General features: G+C 38.3%; 2 protein-coding genes across 4 annotated transcripts in view; one reads left to right on the top strand and one right to left on the bottom strand.

The window, feature by feature from the left end:
• Positions 1 to 209: 209 nt before the first annotated feature.
• On the top strand, positions 210 to 1,139 carry LOC105385724. The gene is made up of 2 exons (XM_011556146.3): positions 210 to 298; positions 374 to 1,139. The coding sequence occupies exons 1-2, from the start codon at positions 257 to 259 to the stop codon at positions 1,058 to 1,060; spliced, it is 729 nt and encodes a 242-aa protein (XP_011554448.3). The 5' UTR covers positions 210 to 256; the 3' UTR covers positions 1,061 to 1,139.
• Positions 1,140 to 1,204: 65 nt separating this feature from the next.
• LOC105385723 (putative uncharacterized protein DDB_G0282133) overlaps positions 1,205 to 13,902 on the bottom strand; it is a 113,553-nt gene continuing 100,855 nt past the window's right edge. For all 3 annotated transcript variants that reach the window (XM_048629306.1, XM_048629305.1, XM_011556145.3), the window contains 3 exons: positions 5,934 to 6,161; positions 4,277 to 4,431; positions 1,205 to 3,930 (listed from right to left, as the gene is read on the bottom strand). In XM_048629306.1, coding sequence (XP_048485263.1) covers positions 2,047 to 3,930; positions 4,277 to 4,431; positions 5,934 to 6,161 — 2,267 coding nt within the window. In that variant the 3' untranslated portion in view covers positions 1,205 to 2,046. The remainder of the gene's footprint in view (positions 3,931 to 4,276; positions 4,432 to 5,933; positions 6,162 to 13,902) is intronic.

Consider the following 13,902-nt stretch of genomic DNA (forward strand, 5'->3'; position numbering starts at 1 on the left):
TTACAGTCAACCACTTGACGAGTTGTTCTTTAGTCATTCAACTGAGTAGCGTCATCCAATGAACGGCCTAGCGGTTCAATCAAACAGGAGATTTAACCAGATGCCTGCGACAGATACACTACACTACAGAATCGATTATATTACTACTTTATACAAAAATAATCGATTACAAAGAAATTTTAGAAAGTAACTGTCACGTGAATGTTGAACTGTCAGTGTCAAATTTCGCCAAACATCAAACAAAACAAAGGTAAACATGGCGAGTGATGCTGATGATTTTAATAAAAATATCGAAAATGTAAGTAAAAGGTAAACCAAATTCCCTAGGTTTCTATAAAAAACTATTAACTAATGAAGGTTCTTTAATTTTCAGCTAAAAGACTCCGTAAAAAAATCATTTGCCAATATTTACGCAAGTCTGAAGGCGAGAGAACTCAAAACTTTACGGCAACTGGACGCTATCAGCAAACAATGCCAAGACAATAAAGACTTGAAGCAGAACTGTGTTCAAAACATTCAAATATCCTATGAAAACGAATCCACACTGCTACATAACATAAGTAACTACGGCGCTATAAATTTGGAGAAACTTAATTTTGATAGTAGCATATTCACTTTGGAAGATTATATTAGCCCTAACGATGACCACTTGTATTCTTACAAATGTATTGAAGATTTAGCGAATGAAAATGACTTGGAAGCAATAGAAGAGGCAGCTCTCAAACAGATAACAAGTACAGAGGACTGTGTTTGTTATGTGAATGTGCGGAGTGAAGATGTAGCCAAAAAATTTAGAGATGTAGATATATGTGCACCGGTCCCTCCATCCATAGACTCTAGTATAATATCCTCTGAAGAGAGCACTGAACCTCTTTGTAGTAAAGATTCTTTGAGTATTACAGAAAGCAAAGATGAGGAGCGAAGTGAAAGTTCAGATAATGATGAAGTGAAGAAAATGAAACCGACTGATGAATGGTTGAACTCTATCAAGAGCCAGACGGAGACAGAGCCCACACAAGTCACAGACGTGATGGAACACAGCACTATTGTCTGCTCCTAACAACAAAGTTAGTAATTTTACCCTTATTTTGTTACTTAACTAGAATTAATAAAGTTTTATATTCTTATTTCTACTGTAATGAAACGTTTTTTCCTAAAAGCCTCCACTAAATAATTTATATGAACAGGAAATGAAAGACAAATCTTTAAAGCATCAACTTTTATTGTTAATACATTTATACAAATGGCGTTATGTACTGAACACTTACACTAATATGCATTGACTTCTGATTACAATTCCTAATGAATAAATATTACCCTTTATTGCTTAAGCACTTGAGTGCGGTCACAAATTTCTTATATTTTAATGAAACCAATCCCTTAACCAATTCAAATTTTCTTGCTGCGTTGCATACTCAATGATTCTTACTATTATTGTGTTTATGGCACTTAGACATGACATACATTACTTGTACAATCTTTCCTATAAATTACTCAAAATTGGATGGACTCTGATTACGGAAATGTATTCTAGTTTGTACTCGACTTAACTTTAGGGAAGAAATTTGGATGGCACAATGTGCAGATAACATATTTAGCACTACGGTAGAAGCAAGCGGAAATTGTGACAAAATACAGAATTTAATTGACTTGCAGATTACCATTACAGTTTAGGCCACTCTTGTTTTTTCGTATACTTAGTTTTATTGTCACATTACAATTTTGAAAAAGTGAGTAACAAACCTAGAAAGTTGATTATGTACGTACACTTGGTGAATACATAAAGTATTGATTTTAATTGCTACATGGTATTTTCGATGATTACATGTTAGTAGTAACAAACAAAATTTTATTAGAAGATGTATCTATTGCTAAAGATAAATTCATGGAAGTACATATTACAGAGTACAAAATGTTCAAACTAATGTTACATTATGTACCTACTTAGGGCTGGTTAAAAGTAGTTATAAGTTACATTACTATCTTAAATGAATTGTTAATTGCTACTCTACTATAGTACATTTAAACAAAATGAACATGTCCTTACTATACAAGGCCAAAGTCGGTACAGACAGCAGCGACGTCGCGATTGTTTTGTTTCTCCGAGTTGTTGGCGGCCATGTTTAGCTCCACAAGCGTGTCAACACTATTGATACTCACGCCTTTCAGTATCTTCTGAGCAGCTAAACTAGTAAAGTTAAAGCTCAGGTCACTTAAGCTAGGAAAGTTATAAAAATCCTGATTCTCCTTCTTGCTCTCCTGGCTCAGGCTGTACCGCTTCTGCTTATTGTCTAGGCAGTTTATCTTGTCCATAGAGTTGTTTACGTTGTTCATCTGGTCCTGGTTCTTCAAGGCCAGGTTCGGTTCCGAGCCGAGAACTATAGGTTTCTGGTCAAGACCTTTAGTCAGCAAATTGGCTAAGGAGTCCGAGCTCATGCGGTTGTTCACCATCGGAATGCCGTTCAACATCTGCAGCGCTGCCGCCTTCTTCAGCAAATCTACGCTTTTTAACTCACTGTTGGAGTTGATATTGCTTTGCAGTCCAGTGTTCGGTGAAGACAACGCGTTTTTCTGATACTTGAGGCTTCCTAGGGAGCCGATGATGTCGTAACTCTTGGTGGGTGTGGACGGGTTACTGTGATTGGTGGAGGCGTCGAGCCCGTGAATGTTGTTGTGTATGGCCGGCGAGGCGGGGTTGGACACCACCTCGTTCGTATTATTCAACTGGTTCTTGTAGATAAAATTCTTATTGTTTGTTGCGCCAATTTGCAGAGAAAGTTTGCGATTGTTATTCATGTTGTTGTCGTTCATAGAGTTCTTGTTGAACTTGTTTTCTTGCTCTCTAATTGGTTCAGCTTCCTGATACACTTGCTTGTTCTTTTCAACGCAAGCGTCGAAAGAGGTTTCTGTCGGGTTTTTCGTTGTCTGATTGGTTACCCCGTTTTTCACAGAGACCACCTGGCGGTCATCATTGATGATGTAAATGTTACTGCCGTTGCTCGATTCAGTCACTTTGCCATTTTCAAACGTGATAACAGATCTTACTGGCGAGTTTTGTACGTATACTTTTGTGTTTGTGCCACCGCCGTTTTGGGTTATTGTATTCGTGGTAACTTTAAGTGTAATGGAATTATTGGAATTGGAACTCGCCATCATGGTTGTCGCTGGGTTTTCAGCTTTCGGTCCTAATGTTCTACTGTGCAACGGGGTGGCGGTTTTCTTGGGAGTGCTTGGGCAGTTTTTTGGCGAGTTCCGAGGAGATGTGCTTTTTCCATTTTTTATAGTATCTCCCCCAACTATTGGAGGCTTGTTCCTGTTTAAATTCTTATGTAAACTTTTGGGTGAGCTTTGTAAACTCTGCACTTTGACGAGCGACTGCGCTCGGCTCAGACCGGGGGCTCCGTTGCTATGACTAGGGGAAGGCTTCAGTGTGCGATCTGATATGTGGGACTCGAGGCTGGAGTGGCCGCTGCTGTGCCCGTTTGTGTGATAGTTTCTTTTGAGGGGAGAGTTTTGGGTTTCTAACGAAGACGGACCACTTTTACAGTCTTTCCTTGGAGTGCGATGTGTGCTGGTACTCTCTAAGCTGGAAGGGCCACTGGTGGACATAATATGATCGGAATTCGAGTAGTCCATCCTCCTGAGGCTGCCACTGGGGCTGTCCCTGAGTTTCGGGTCGCTGTTTCGCGAGCCAAAGTGGTCTAGGATAGTTTTGTTGGTTGAGCTCCTGCTGAGCGTGGATCGGGGGAGGCTTCCGGAGCTGGGGCTAGAGTGGCGCACCGGCGAGTGGTCGTAGTGCAGCGAGCTGGCCAGCCCCGACTCCGTGGACAGGTGGCGCTTGTGCCGCCGCGGGAGCGTCGACGACCGATTGCTGATCTCCGAACCGTCGTAATAAGAAGACACGTATGAGGTTTGACTCTGCAACGACTCCTGGAAATGATAAGGGGAATTTATGAAAAAATATTCATTATAGGCTATAGTCGGCATGGGGTTAAGAATTATGGACATCCGTTGCTTTCTTAAATCCCTAGCATAGATGTTAGGTTACCAGTCGTCGGATTGGCTTGACGTTATATGTAATAAGGCTCTGCAATCGCACGGAAGTCAAAAGAACATAGGCTTCAACACTCATCGCATCCAATAACATCATATCTCTCCTAGTTAGGCATCGCCTGTTGCAAGCTCACATCCCGCAGATTTAGGAGTAGTTTCTGGTATATACTTACTTATATTACTTTAAATATAGCTATGTATATCAATACAGATTCCTACTCACCTTGGAGTTGGTTTGCGTGGCGACGCAGTGCAGATGCACCGCCTTGGAGTTGAACCACTCGGTGGGCGGGAACTGTGCGGAGAACGTGCTCATAGTGCGCGACTGCTTGCTGCGACCGCTTCGACGGAACAAGCGGGAGAGCAGCGACACTTTCTCTGTAAAATTGCGGGAATTAGGCGTTAGGTTTAGGTTATCTCTTAATCTGGCATGGATCAAGTCAGAGGCCTTCGACCAGCTCGAAAACATCTGACAGTCGGGTTGCCCACTTTTCCGACAACACTCTCACGAGCTTGCTTGTGTTGGGGTCCACCAACCCGCCGTGCCAGCAGTGGGGACGTGATGGGTCGTTATAACGGCATGGATTACTCGAATGTTTCGGCTGGTTTTTACCCGACTGCCGAAGGAGGAGGGTAATGTTTTTCGATTGTATGTTTGTATGTATGTTTGTCTGTTGACTTGACCACAACACAAGGTATCTCGGTAACATTCAGCTAAATGGTGAACCCTCTGCTGGTCCCCGCCTGCGATACTATCCATTAACATTGGGGCTTGTTTTCATCTTTTTAGCGTGCAGTCGGGTTTTTTTGTTTGTTTATTATTATATTTTCGTCCTTAATTTAAATAGTTAGTAGGTAGTTATTGGATATGAATACCAAATTCTGGGCACAAAAGGAGCATCCTTTAATGACATGTCAATTTAAACTTAACTACCCTTACCGGTGTAGAAGCTATATACAGCTATAGCATATACGTATGTACATATGAGTATATGGATAGTTGGCACTTGGGTGTCAAATCTGACTACTTACTCCATACTTACCGTTTTCAGGTAGAAGGTGTAGGTAACCGTGGTAGTGGTAGATAAAGCGGTGAGCATTTATAAGTGGACTAGCCTAACAGTTTTGACCAACAAGGCTGCATTTGTAAATGTCGTTTAATGAATTAAAGCCAATGAATTAAAACTAGTACGATCAGTGCTAAACTAGTTTACCTACCGTGAGTTTTACACCTTGTTATCGGCAGGCCGAGGCATGAATGCCAAGTATTCCACACTCACGCAATACGGACATTCAGGGAAATAATTCTTACGTCTAATTATTTAGGCATAGTTGATCATTCAGGATTTTGTTTAGAAATAGTAGATAGGTAAGTGCCGTCAATGTGGTTTTGGAAATATAAGAACTTATTGTTGTGGCCACTTGTGGCATAGAAAGTAGCTGAAGTTACGTGAGCATTGCCTCATGCACTATTCAGAATCGTATGAAAGAATTTCGCGGTCATTGTGACGGTTGCAGAGCGGAGACGTTAGTAAGTAGATATAGAATTAGACATAAAGGCATTAGGTACACGATTTTGAAATCGAGCTAAATAATACGTGAATGTGCACGACATGACACTGAGAATTTGTCTTTCGCCATAAATACTGTTCCTACTTCTGACTTTCTTCGAAAAAATGTCCGCTTTTAGATAGGCATCCGCTATTGGTTGGATGAGTAAAGCCGAGAACAGAGTGTTGTGACGCTCTTATGATGAGGTACATAATTTTGCCGTGTAAAACTATACTCACAAGCAATGAAAAAGGTCCACCTAAAATTGACGTTCCGTCTCCGCCCGCGAGTGTATTTGGTGATGAAGATGTAGAAAGGTAGGTACTTACTAGGCGACGCGGATTCAACGCTCGGAGGGTAATCGGTGGACGACGAGCTGTCCGTAGTATTAGCGTTCTTGTGGTGGAGGCTCCTGGTACTTGCACATCGCTGGAGGTACTTGCTGGAAGATCCGAAGAGTCGGAGCGAGTGGCGCCGGTCCAGCGAGCGGGGTGCTGGGAACGAAGCGCTGCGGCGCTTGTTAGGACGCCCGTACAGGATCTTGTCATTGGGGTTGCCTGGAACGGAGAAGATGAAGATTAAAGCGCTAGATTGCTGAGTAGTTAAATATTGACTTTTAGTTGATGGAAATTGAATGTAACTATTTAGTCTAAGAGCGGGTGTTTGATATACAGTTGTGAGATTTGTAGCAGATGCATGCTGGTTATTTCGAATTGTGTGGTATTTGAATAATGTGGTATTAGGTACATTACATTACATTGTTTCCAATAAAATGAGCATTTTATCGATGAGGTGTGCAGTCTAGTCAACAAGTTTCTACTTACCTAATGGGTCGGGTTAGGTACTTGGTTATTTTTAAACACAGTCAATTCTAAAAATATCATTCAAAACAACCACACAGAACACTCAAAATAAACCCACAATACTTTAGGTCTACTAAACTATCTGGTGCATAGGTAACTGCTGCACATAAACCTAATTGTTAGTGGACATTAACGATGCCTACTTTAACCTGTGCCTCATAACTCCAAAGACGTAAAGAATAATGTCCAGTTGCTCCAAATGAAGAACAAAGAGACTTATCCTGTGTTTAGCCGCAGCTGACTACATAAATCTGTGTCAATCATGACGGGATGATGGCCATCCTTTGCGATTCTTACTGTATTAGTCGCCCTCCCTTCGGCATTCAAGAGTGTGATATGTTGATGTTAACTGATAGCCACCAGCCGTTGTTTTGAATTCGTTTCCTTTGTGTAGGATGAGTGTTACACTCCAAAGAATTTCAGAAAAAAGAAATTATTTGCTTTTAGCCAATTATTTTTAGTGATATTTAAGTAAGTACCTACATAACAACTGCTTATATTCTTAGGTCCTGTTTAAAGCTAGGTTAGTAATTGCCGATCCAATTAATATCAATAATGCGTTTTGGAATACAAAATGTACCGAGGTACTCATACGTGTCTTACTTTCGTTTCTTTTGAATTCCATAACGAATTGGAATGTTCACCTGAACTTATAAGTACACGCGTTCACTCTTGCAAATATATTCACTTTTACCAGTAGGTAGGTAGTATCCAGGTATTACTACATTATGGCCGTTTCATCAGGCGATAAAGCGAGCCGGTATTTTGAGATGCGTTGGCGCAAGGAATTCTAAACGCCATTAAAATACTTTCGTCTCGATGTCGTGTACCTACACCGCTAAGTACATACAGGACGATGCATTACTCCATATCCAGGAATAACTCAACGGTACACCTACTTCGCAGTCTAAATATCTTGACAAACGGGTTTCAGGCAAAAGATCGAGATATCGGTCTACTCAAGCCGGCTTTGAGACCGTTTTAGGGTTCCGCAATTAATTTCCTAATAAAAACTTATGAACGGAAATAGCGGGCTTGTAACATAATCCTTTGATCTGGTTGGTAATGGTCTTGTTTCCTAGTTAATATAAAATTCTCGAGCCTTATAAGCGGGTAATTAAATCTTCCGGTGATCATAATATAAGTAATAATGTTCTGATGTTGTGGCACTGAAACCCTATAATTTCCTGTCTTGTCTAGTTTTAATTATTTTTTAATAATAACCTTATAAGCAATAAGTACTTACCAACATAAGTAATAAGAATAAATAATTCTGAAGGTTGTTTTGGCACAAAGTTTCTGAAGATACATGTAGATATTTGTGTAGGTTCTCCATTTATTTATTTTAATATCATTAAATAATCATGTAAAAATATCAAGTAGACGACGTTTTTGTACGTATCACAGTATTCACAGTAGGGCATGCAATACCGGAAACATTTTCAATACCGGTATTGAGTTACGGTATTAGAACTCAATACCGGGATCCCGGTATTAATACCGGTATTAGACTTCCTTGTTATAAATGGCATATATTTTTTTTAAAGGTCGTATAGGGCAAAATACAACAAGAAAAAGCAATCAAATTCTGTATTATGTAATATTTTTTACGAGAAGTGAGTATTAGAGTTTAAATTTTAGAACGCATGGATAACAAGTAGGTTTCCAAAGGCCAAAAACCGCATGTAACGGTTGAAAACAAGTGCACTTTCATAGTAGTATAGGAGCGCAAGGCTAACTATATCTTAATGTCTTGATTTATAGTCTAAAAAAGTCCGATTCCGGTATTACTTCAATACCGGTATTAACTTTCAATACCGGTATTGAAAAAGCGTGAATTTTGTCCGGGATCCCGGTATTTCGCAATACCGGTATTGCGGTATTGCATGCCCTAATTCACAGTAGACGACGTTTTTTTCAGTAACTACGGTTTTACAACCCACACATTCCACAAAAGGAATTTAATTCGTCCATCGGAATACCATTAGAAGATTGAACCTGCCACAAGCATCCAGCCTTCAGGAATGTGGACTGGACACATTTGCATGGTATCGGGAACCAATAGGTCTATCTACCTAGAGTACATAGTCCCTGACTAAGTACCAAATATCTCCGTAGAACATTGAGTGTGGAAGAACTGAAATGTCATTATTCCAAAAGGAATGTTATTATTCCTTTTTGAAACAGGCTGTTGCAAAAAGGGTACCTAAGGGTATACTGAGCCGAAACCTAGATGTGTAGCATGGTATATCTAAGCCCAAAAATTTTATGAAATCAGAATTTCAAAATTCGCAAAAAAATATTATAATTTGTACAACTATGTTGTTCACATGACTTTTTACTATAAAGAATGTCTTTTTTCGCGAATTTTGAAATTCTGATTTTATTTTCGGGCTTAGATATACCATATGCTTCACATTGTAGGTTTCGGCTTAGTATACCCCTTTAGCAACACCCTGTATACTGTATAGTCAATGTTGAGTATTGATGGTACTTATTGATGACACTATTTCACACTATAATTCGAGTTGTAAATATCCTGAGAACATTTTGATTTAGCAGCATCATCATACTTTATACGATAAACCTATCGTAGGTCTAGATCTCCTTTAGCACTTCTACCTCTGGTTTTAGGTAGTTATCCTTATTCTACCGGCTGTGTGAAGTCTGAGATCCCTGGGGCGCGATTGCGAGGTATAGTACGGTATATAATATTTATATCATATCCTATATACTATATAGGATCCAGGAATAAACTATTGCGACTATTTAATAGCGTCCAGTGTTAATTTTATCAACAATTTAGTGGCTGTTTGGCGTAGGTATTTCACGAGGAATCAATAGTGATTAAGTACTTAACTAAAACTAAATTAAACAATAATATTATACAGTGTGTTGTTTATCGGACCCGACAAACTTTAAGGGTGGATTCTACGAGTAATTTCATCGAGAAAAAGGGGCCCATATGTGGGTTTCTAAGTAACTTAAATTAGATTTTCTTCTTTATAGAAAACGATATCTCGAGATTTAAACGCCTTACGGACATGAAATAAAATGCTTTTATCAGCAAAAACTCATCTCTATCCAATAAAAACATCCACAACTGCTTAAAATTTACATAAAAAAGGTTCAAAACAACTTAAAAATGGCCGCCATTTCTAGAATATTGAGATTTGACCCCACATATGGGGGTATTTTCTCGATGAAATTACTCGTAGAATCCACCCTTAAAGTTTGTCGGGTCAGAAAAACAACACACTGTATTGTGCTAGCACGTTAATAAATTTAATGTGGATGCAGCTTTACAAACAAAGCTACTAATGAAACAAATATAAAGTACTTAGTTACTCTAAGTGTCTGACTTATTCACATACATACGTATGGAATCTTCAACAGATATCCCTATAATCTTCGAAAGTCAAAACTTTCATCTACCTATTGTTAAGTGAAAACGTTACAAATGTGCTATGCAACACATTTAGAAAGACAAGGATCTCTCGGCCAAGCCTTGGGTCAACATCAACAGATATATAAGCAACTAACTGAACTCAGAAATGCAGTTTGCCCTTAAACAACTTTATAGCTTCGTATTTAGTTCATCTTTAATTAGGTAAATACCTAAATTATCTAGATGGCCCGATGGTCGAATTACAGTTTAAACAACAACTTCACATAATAGGTGTGTACGCAGACTATTTTTTAGAAATGGCGAAATCAATTAGTATAAATTAAACTGTTTGTTTTCTCTACCACTGCCGACACCTAAGTACAATGCTACTATAAGTTCACGCATGTATTTGTGTGTCATAATCATAAATAACATGCACCAAACGTCTTCACGTCTGCTTTAGCCTGCGATAAATCGCGGCTTCAGCCCCCGTTTCAGGGCTTGAAAGCACAAACACTGAGACCACATTGCAAGAAATGTGGTTTCGCACAACGATAAATTATATGCAAACGATAAACAAACGCATTGCTCACGTGAGCCGAGTCCTAAATTATTCTCACACAAAAGGCGACAGGAGCTTTTAAGTGAAGATTTAGAATAAACGCACGAGTGAGAAATGTAACGGTGTAACTCACTGCGAAAATGCATCTCATTGAAAGTTACGCTTACTAAAACAATAAATGTTTTCACTCGTGCTTGATATTTGAGCATATTAGGTGTACCTACGTAAGCATAAAAGGAAGCTTCCACTTCGAAAACAAATGCATTAGTGACCCACCCCTTTGCCCATAAGTATTTACCTAAATATTATCACAAGTGTTAAGTTAACCAAACACACGATAAATATAGGGAACAAGAGCAGCGTGTAAAAGAAAAAGATGATCCAAATTAGGTCGTTATTTTTGATTCATAGTCGAGATGGATGGATTTTATAATCGCCTACCGATGCATTTCAACCATCGCTTCCTGCTTGGGCAATTGAATGAAGACTGATTGATACAGATTTGTAGTTAGTTCACGGATGTTGATATTTATAGAGTTATACAGTTCCAAATATGGATTCAGAACGGTCGTTTGAATAACGCGAGTGTTTACTGAAGAGTGCTACTTCTCTAACGAGTAGTTTCAGTGTACCTACATAAATAAAATGGAACAAGCTTTGTTGTTTGTTTGTACCTACTTCTTTCACGCTTGATTGGCTTTACCTATTTTAACTAATTTCAGACCGCGGATAGATCGAACGTTGATGGGTGACGTAGGATGTTCGGATGTTCCCTCATAACCTCAAAACTTCTATGGGATCCTTCGATCCAGGTATGGCTCTTAGATGATTTTTTTCTTTTATTGTTTGTTGTTTTATAATTTAATTGTATAATTTAATAATTATATCACAATAAACATCACGAATTTGTCAAAAGTAACTAGGTACCTACTTATTAAAAAAATCACGGCAACACCTTTTAAGGCGCGCTCGCGGGATCAGCTAGTATCACATAAAGAGCACTTGTCGTGTCCCAACTACTGACCCATATTCCGAGAGCACTCAGCATTTATAAACGAACTAGCGCCAGCTTTAAAATAACACTAATGAACGGAATGTTTAATTAAAACATTCACGGCGTCTGCTTCTTAGTTAAGCATATGTTTATAAATTCTGTTGGGATAAACATACATAGGTAGGTAAGTAGGTAGTGAAATCCTAACTAATATTATAAATGCGAAAGTAACTGTGTCTGTCTGTCTGTCTGTCTGTCTGTCTGTCTGTCTGTCTGTCTGTCTGTCTGTCTGTCTGTTACTCTTTCACGCCAAAACTACTGAACGGATTTGAATGAAATTTGGTATACATATAGTATAGACCCTGGGAAAGAACATAGGCTACTTTTTATCCCGGAATTCCCACGGGAAAACCTTTTAAGGCGAAGCGAAGCTCGCGGGAACAGCTAGTTATTTATAAAGGACTAGCTGTTCCCGCAAGCTTCGCTTCGCCTTAAAAAGTTTCCCGTGGAAATACCGGGATAAAAAGTAGCCTATGTTCTTTCCCAGGGTCGAGACTCGAGACCATATGTATAGGTACCAAATTTCATTCAAATCCTTTCTGTAGTTTAGGCGTGAAAGAGTAACAGACAGATAGACACCGTTACTTTCGCATTTATAATATTAGTTAGGATGGAAAATTGGTAAGTATGTATGTATATTGTTTATAAGCCGAAAGACGGTGAAAATTAAAAAAAGCTTTTTGCGAAAAAAATAATCACGAAATGCCACTGGCGAAAAATTAAATGTAAGAAATTATACCTATGATGGGCATGACTGAAGCCCACAAACATAAATTCCAAAACACCATTCTGCTTTAAATTATACCGAACTAGCTGTTCCCGCGAGCTTCGCTTCGCCTTAAAAAGTTTTCCCGTGGGAATTCCGGGATAAAAAGTAGCCTATGTTCTTTCCGAGGGTCTAGCTAGACTGTATGTATACCAAATTTCATTCAAATCCGTTCAGTAGTCTTGGCGTGAAAGAGTAACAGACAGACAGACATAGTTACTTTCGCATTTATAATATTACTAGCTGTTCCCGCGAGCTTCGCTTCGCCTTAAAAAGTTTTCCCGTGGGAATTCCGGGATAAAAAGTAGCCTATGTTCTTTCTCAGGGTCTAGACCATATGTATACCAAATTTCATTCGAATCCGTTCAGTAGTTTTGGCGTGAAAGAGTAACAGACAGACAGACAGACACAGTTACTTTCGCATTTATAATATTAGTTAGGATTCTTGGACGTAGCGGTATTACAAAAAGGCATCTTTACTGAAATTAGTTTTAATGAAAAAACCGTTAAGTAGGTACTTTGAAAGCATCAAATAAGTTTTTATGACCTTTTGAGTAGCGTAAATAAATACATTTGATTTTAAGTAATTGAGGTTAATATTAAAGAGAAAACCCTTATAAAAATTAGTAATGTACCTACAAAATCTTTAAGTATATTTGAAAAAAAAACTGGGTAAGGACCACACACATTCAAAATGAAAAATACTTCGCATTCAATATGTTTAAACAAATGTGCATCTTACTTTACAGCGGAAATGGCATCTATTTTCATAACTAGGGATATAAAATTTCAAATATTTTATCTTGAGCGTCAATATGGTGTCCAATATGACACGATGCCCGACCTCATTTCGACAGATCAAAGTGTAGGATGTCCCCAATCCCGGGAATTTCCTGTTTCGAACATTCAAAATTTATTCTACAACTATAAATTACCAATTATGATCAACCTTAAAATATACCTACTGAAAACCCCCAAAAATAAAGAATTCGGATGGTTTTGTTCTGTTGTGACTTGGATAAATTACGATGTATAACTAGGTATATAGGTATAAGTGAGTGACCTTAACCACTCATAACCAAAAGTTTCAACATTAGTTACTAACTTACAAAGTGTAGTAAACATACTCGCTTTAATTATTTTTCTATTTATTTATTCACCAGGTGATTTATTTCATCCAGTTTTCGGTCTCTGCTCATTCATGTTCCGGTACCTAACTATTGTTTTTTTTTTTAATTATGCTCAGATTTTCTTTGGAATGTGCAGTTTGTGGTTTGTTTCTTATTCCACACATTTATTTATGACTCACCGAACATTAATTTTGGCAGTCGGCCGTTGAACTGCGGCATTCCTGTTGCATGATGCAATTCATGCACTAAATTTATATACTTTTACTATACTTAAATAAAACGGCTTTTGTTTACCGTTAACAATTTTAATGCAAAGATTTTAAGTTAGCAACAATCTAAGCTCATATTTTGTGTACTCGTAAATCCCAATATTTTACCTTTACATAACAATATAATTGTATCTTGCACTGCAGATAATTTACTCAATTAATCATACCTAATAAGTCGCTTAATCATATCACTTTTCTCGTAACATCATTGAGAAATCACTTTCAACACCATGTATCATTAGGGAAATTGTATAAAAAACGTCGCC

The sequence above is a fragment of the Plutella xylostella genome, chromosome 22 (genome assembly GCF_932276165.1).
Source record: "Plutella xylostella chromosome 22, ilPluXylo3.1, whole genome shotgun sequence".
Lineage (NCBI taxonomy): Eukaryota > Metazoa > Arthropoda > Insecta > Lepidoptera > Plutellidae > Plutella > Plutella xylostella.

Coding starts and splice junctions, on each gene's coding strand:
- LOC105385724 (XM_011556146.3), top strand. CDS start 257: ATGGCGAGTGATGCTGATGATTTTAATAAAAATATCGAAAAT. Junction 299..373: donor TTAATAAAAATATCGAAAAT/GTAAGTAAAAGG, acceptor TTTAATTTTCAG/CTAAAAGACTCCGTAAAAAA.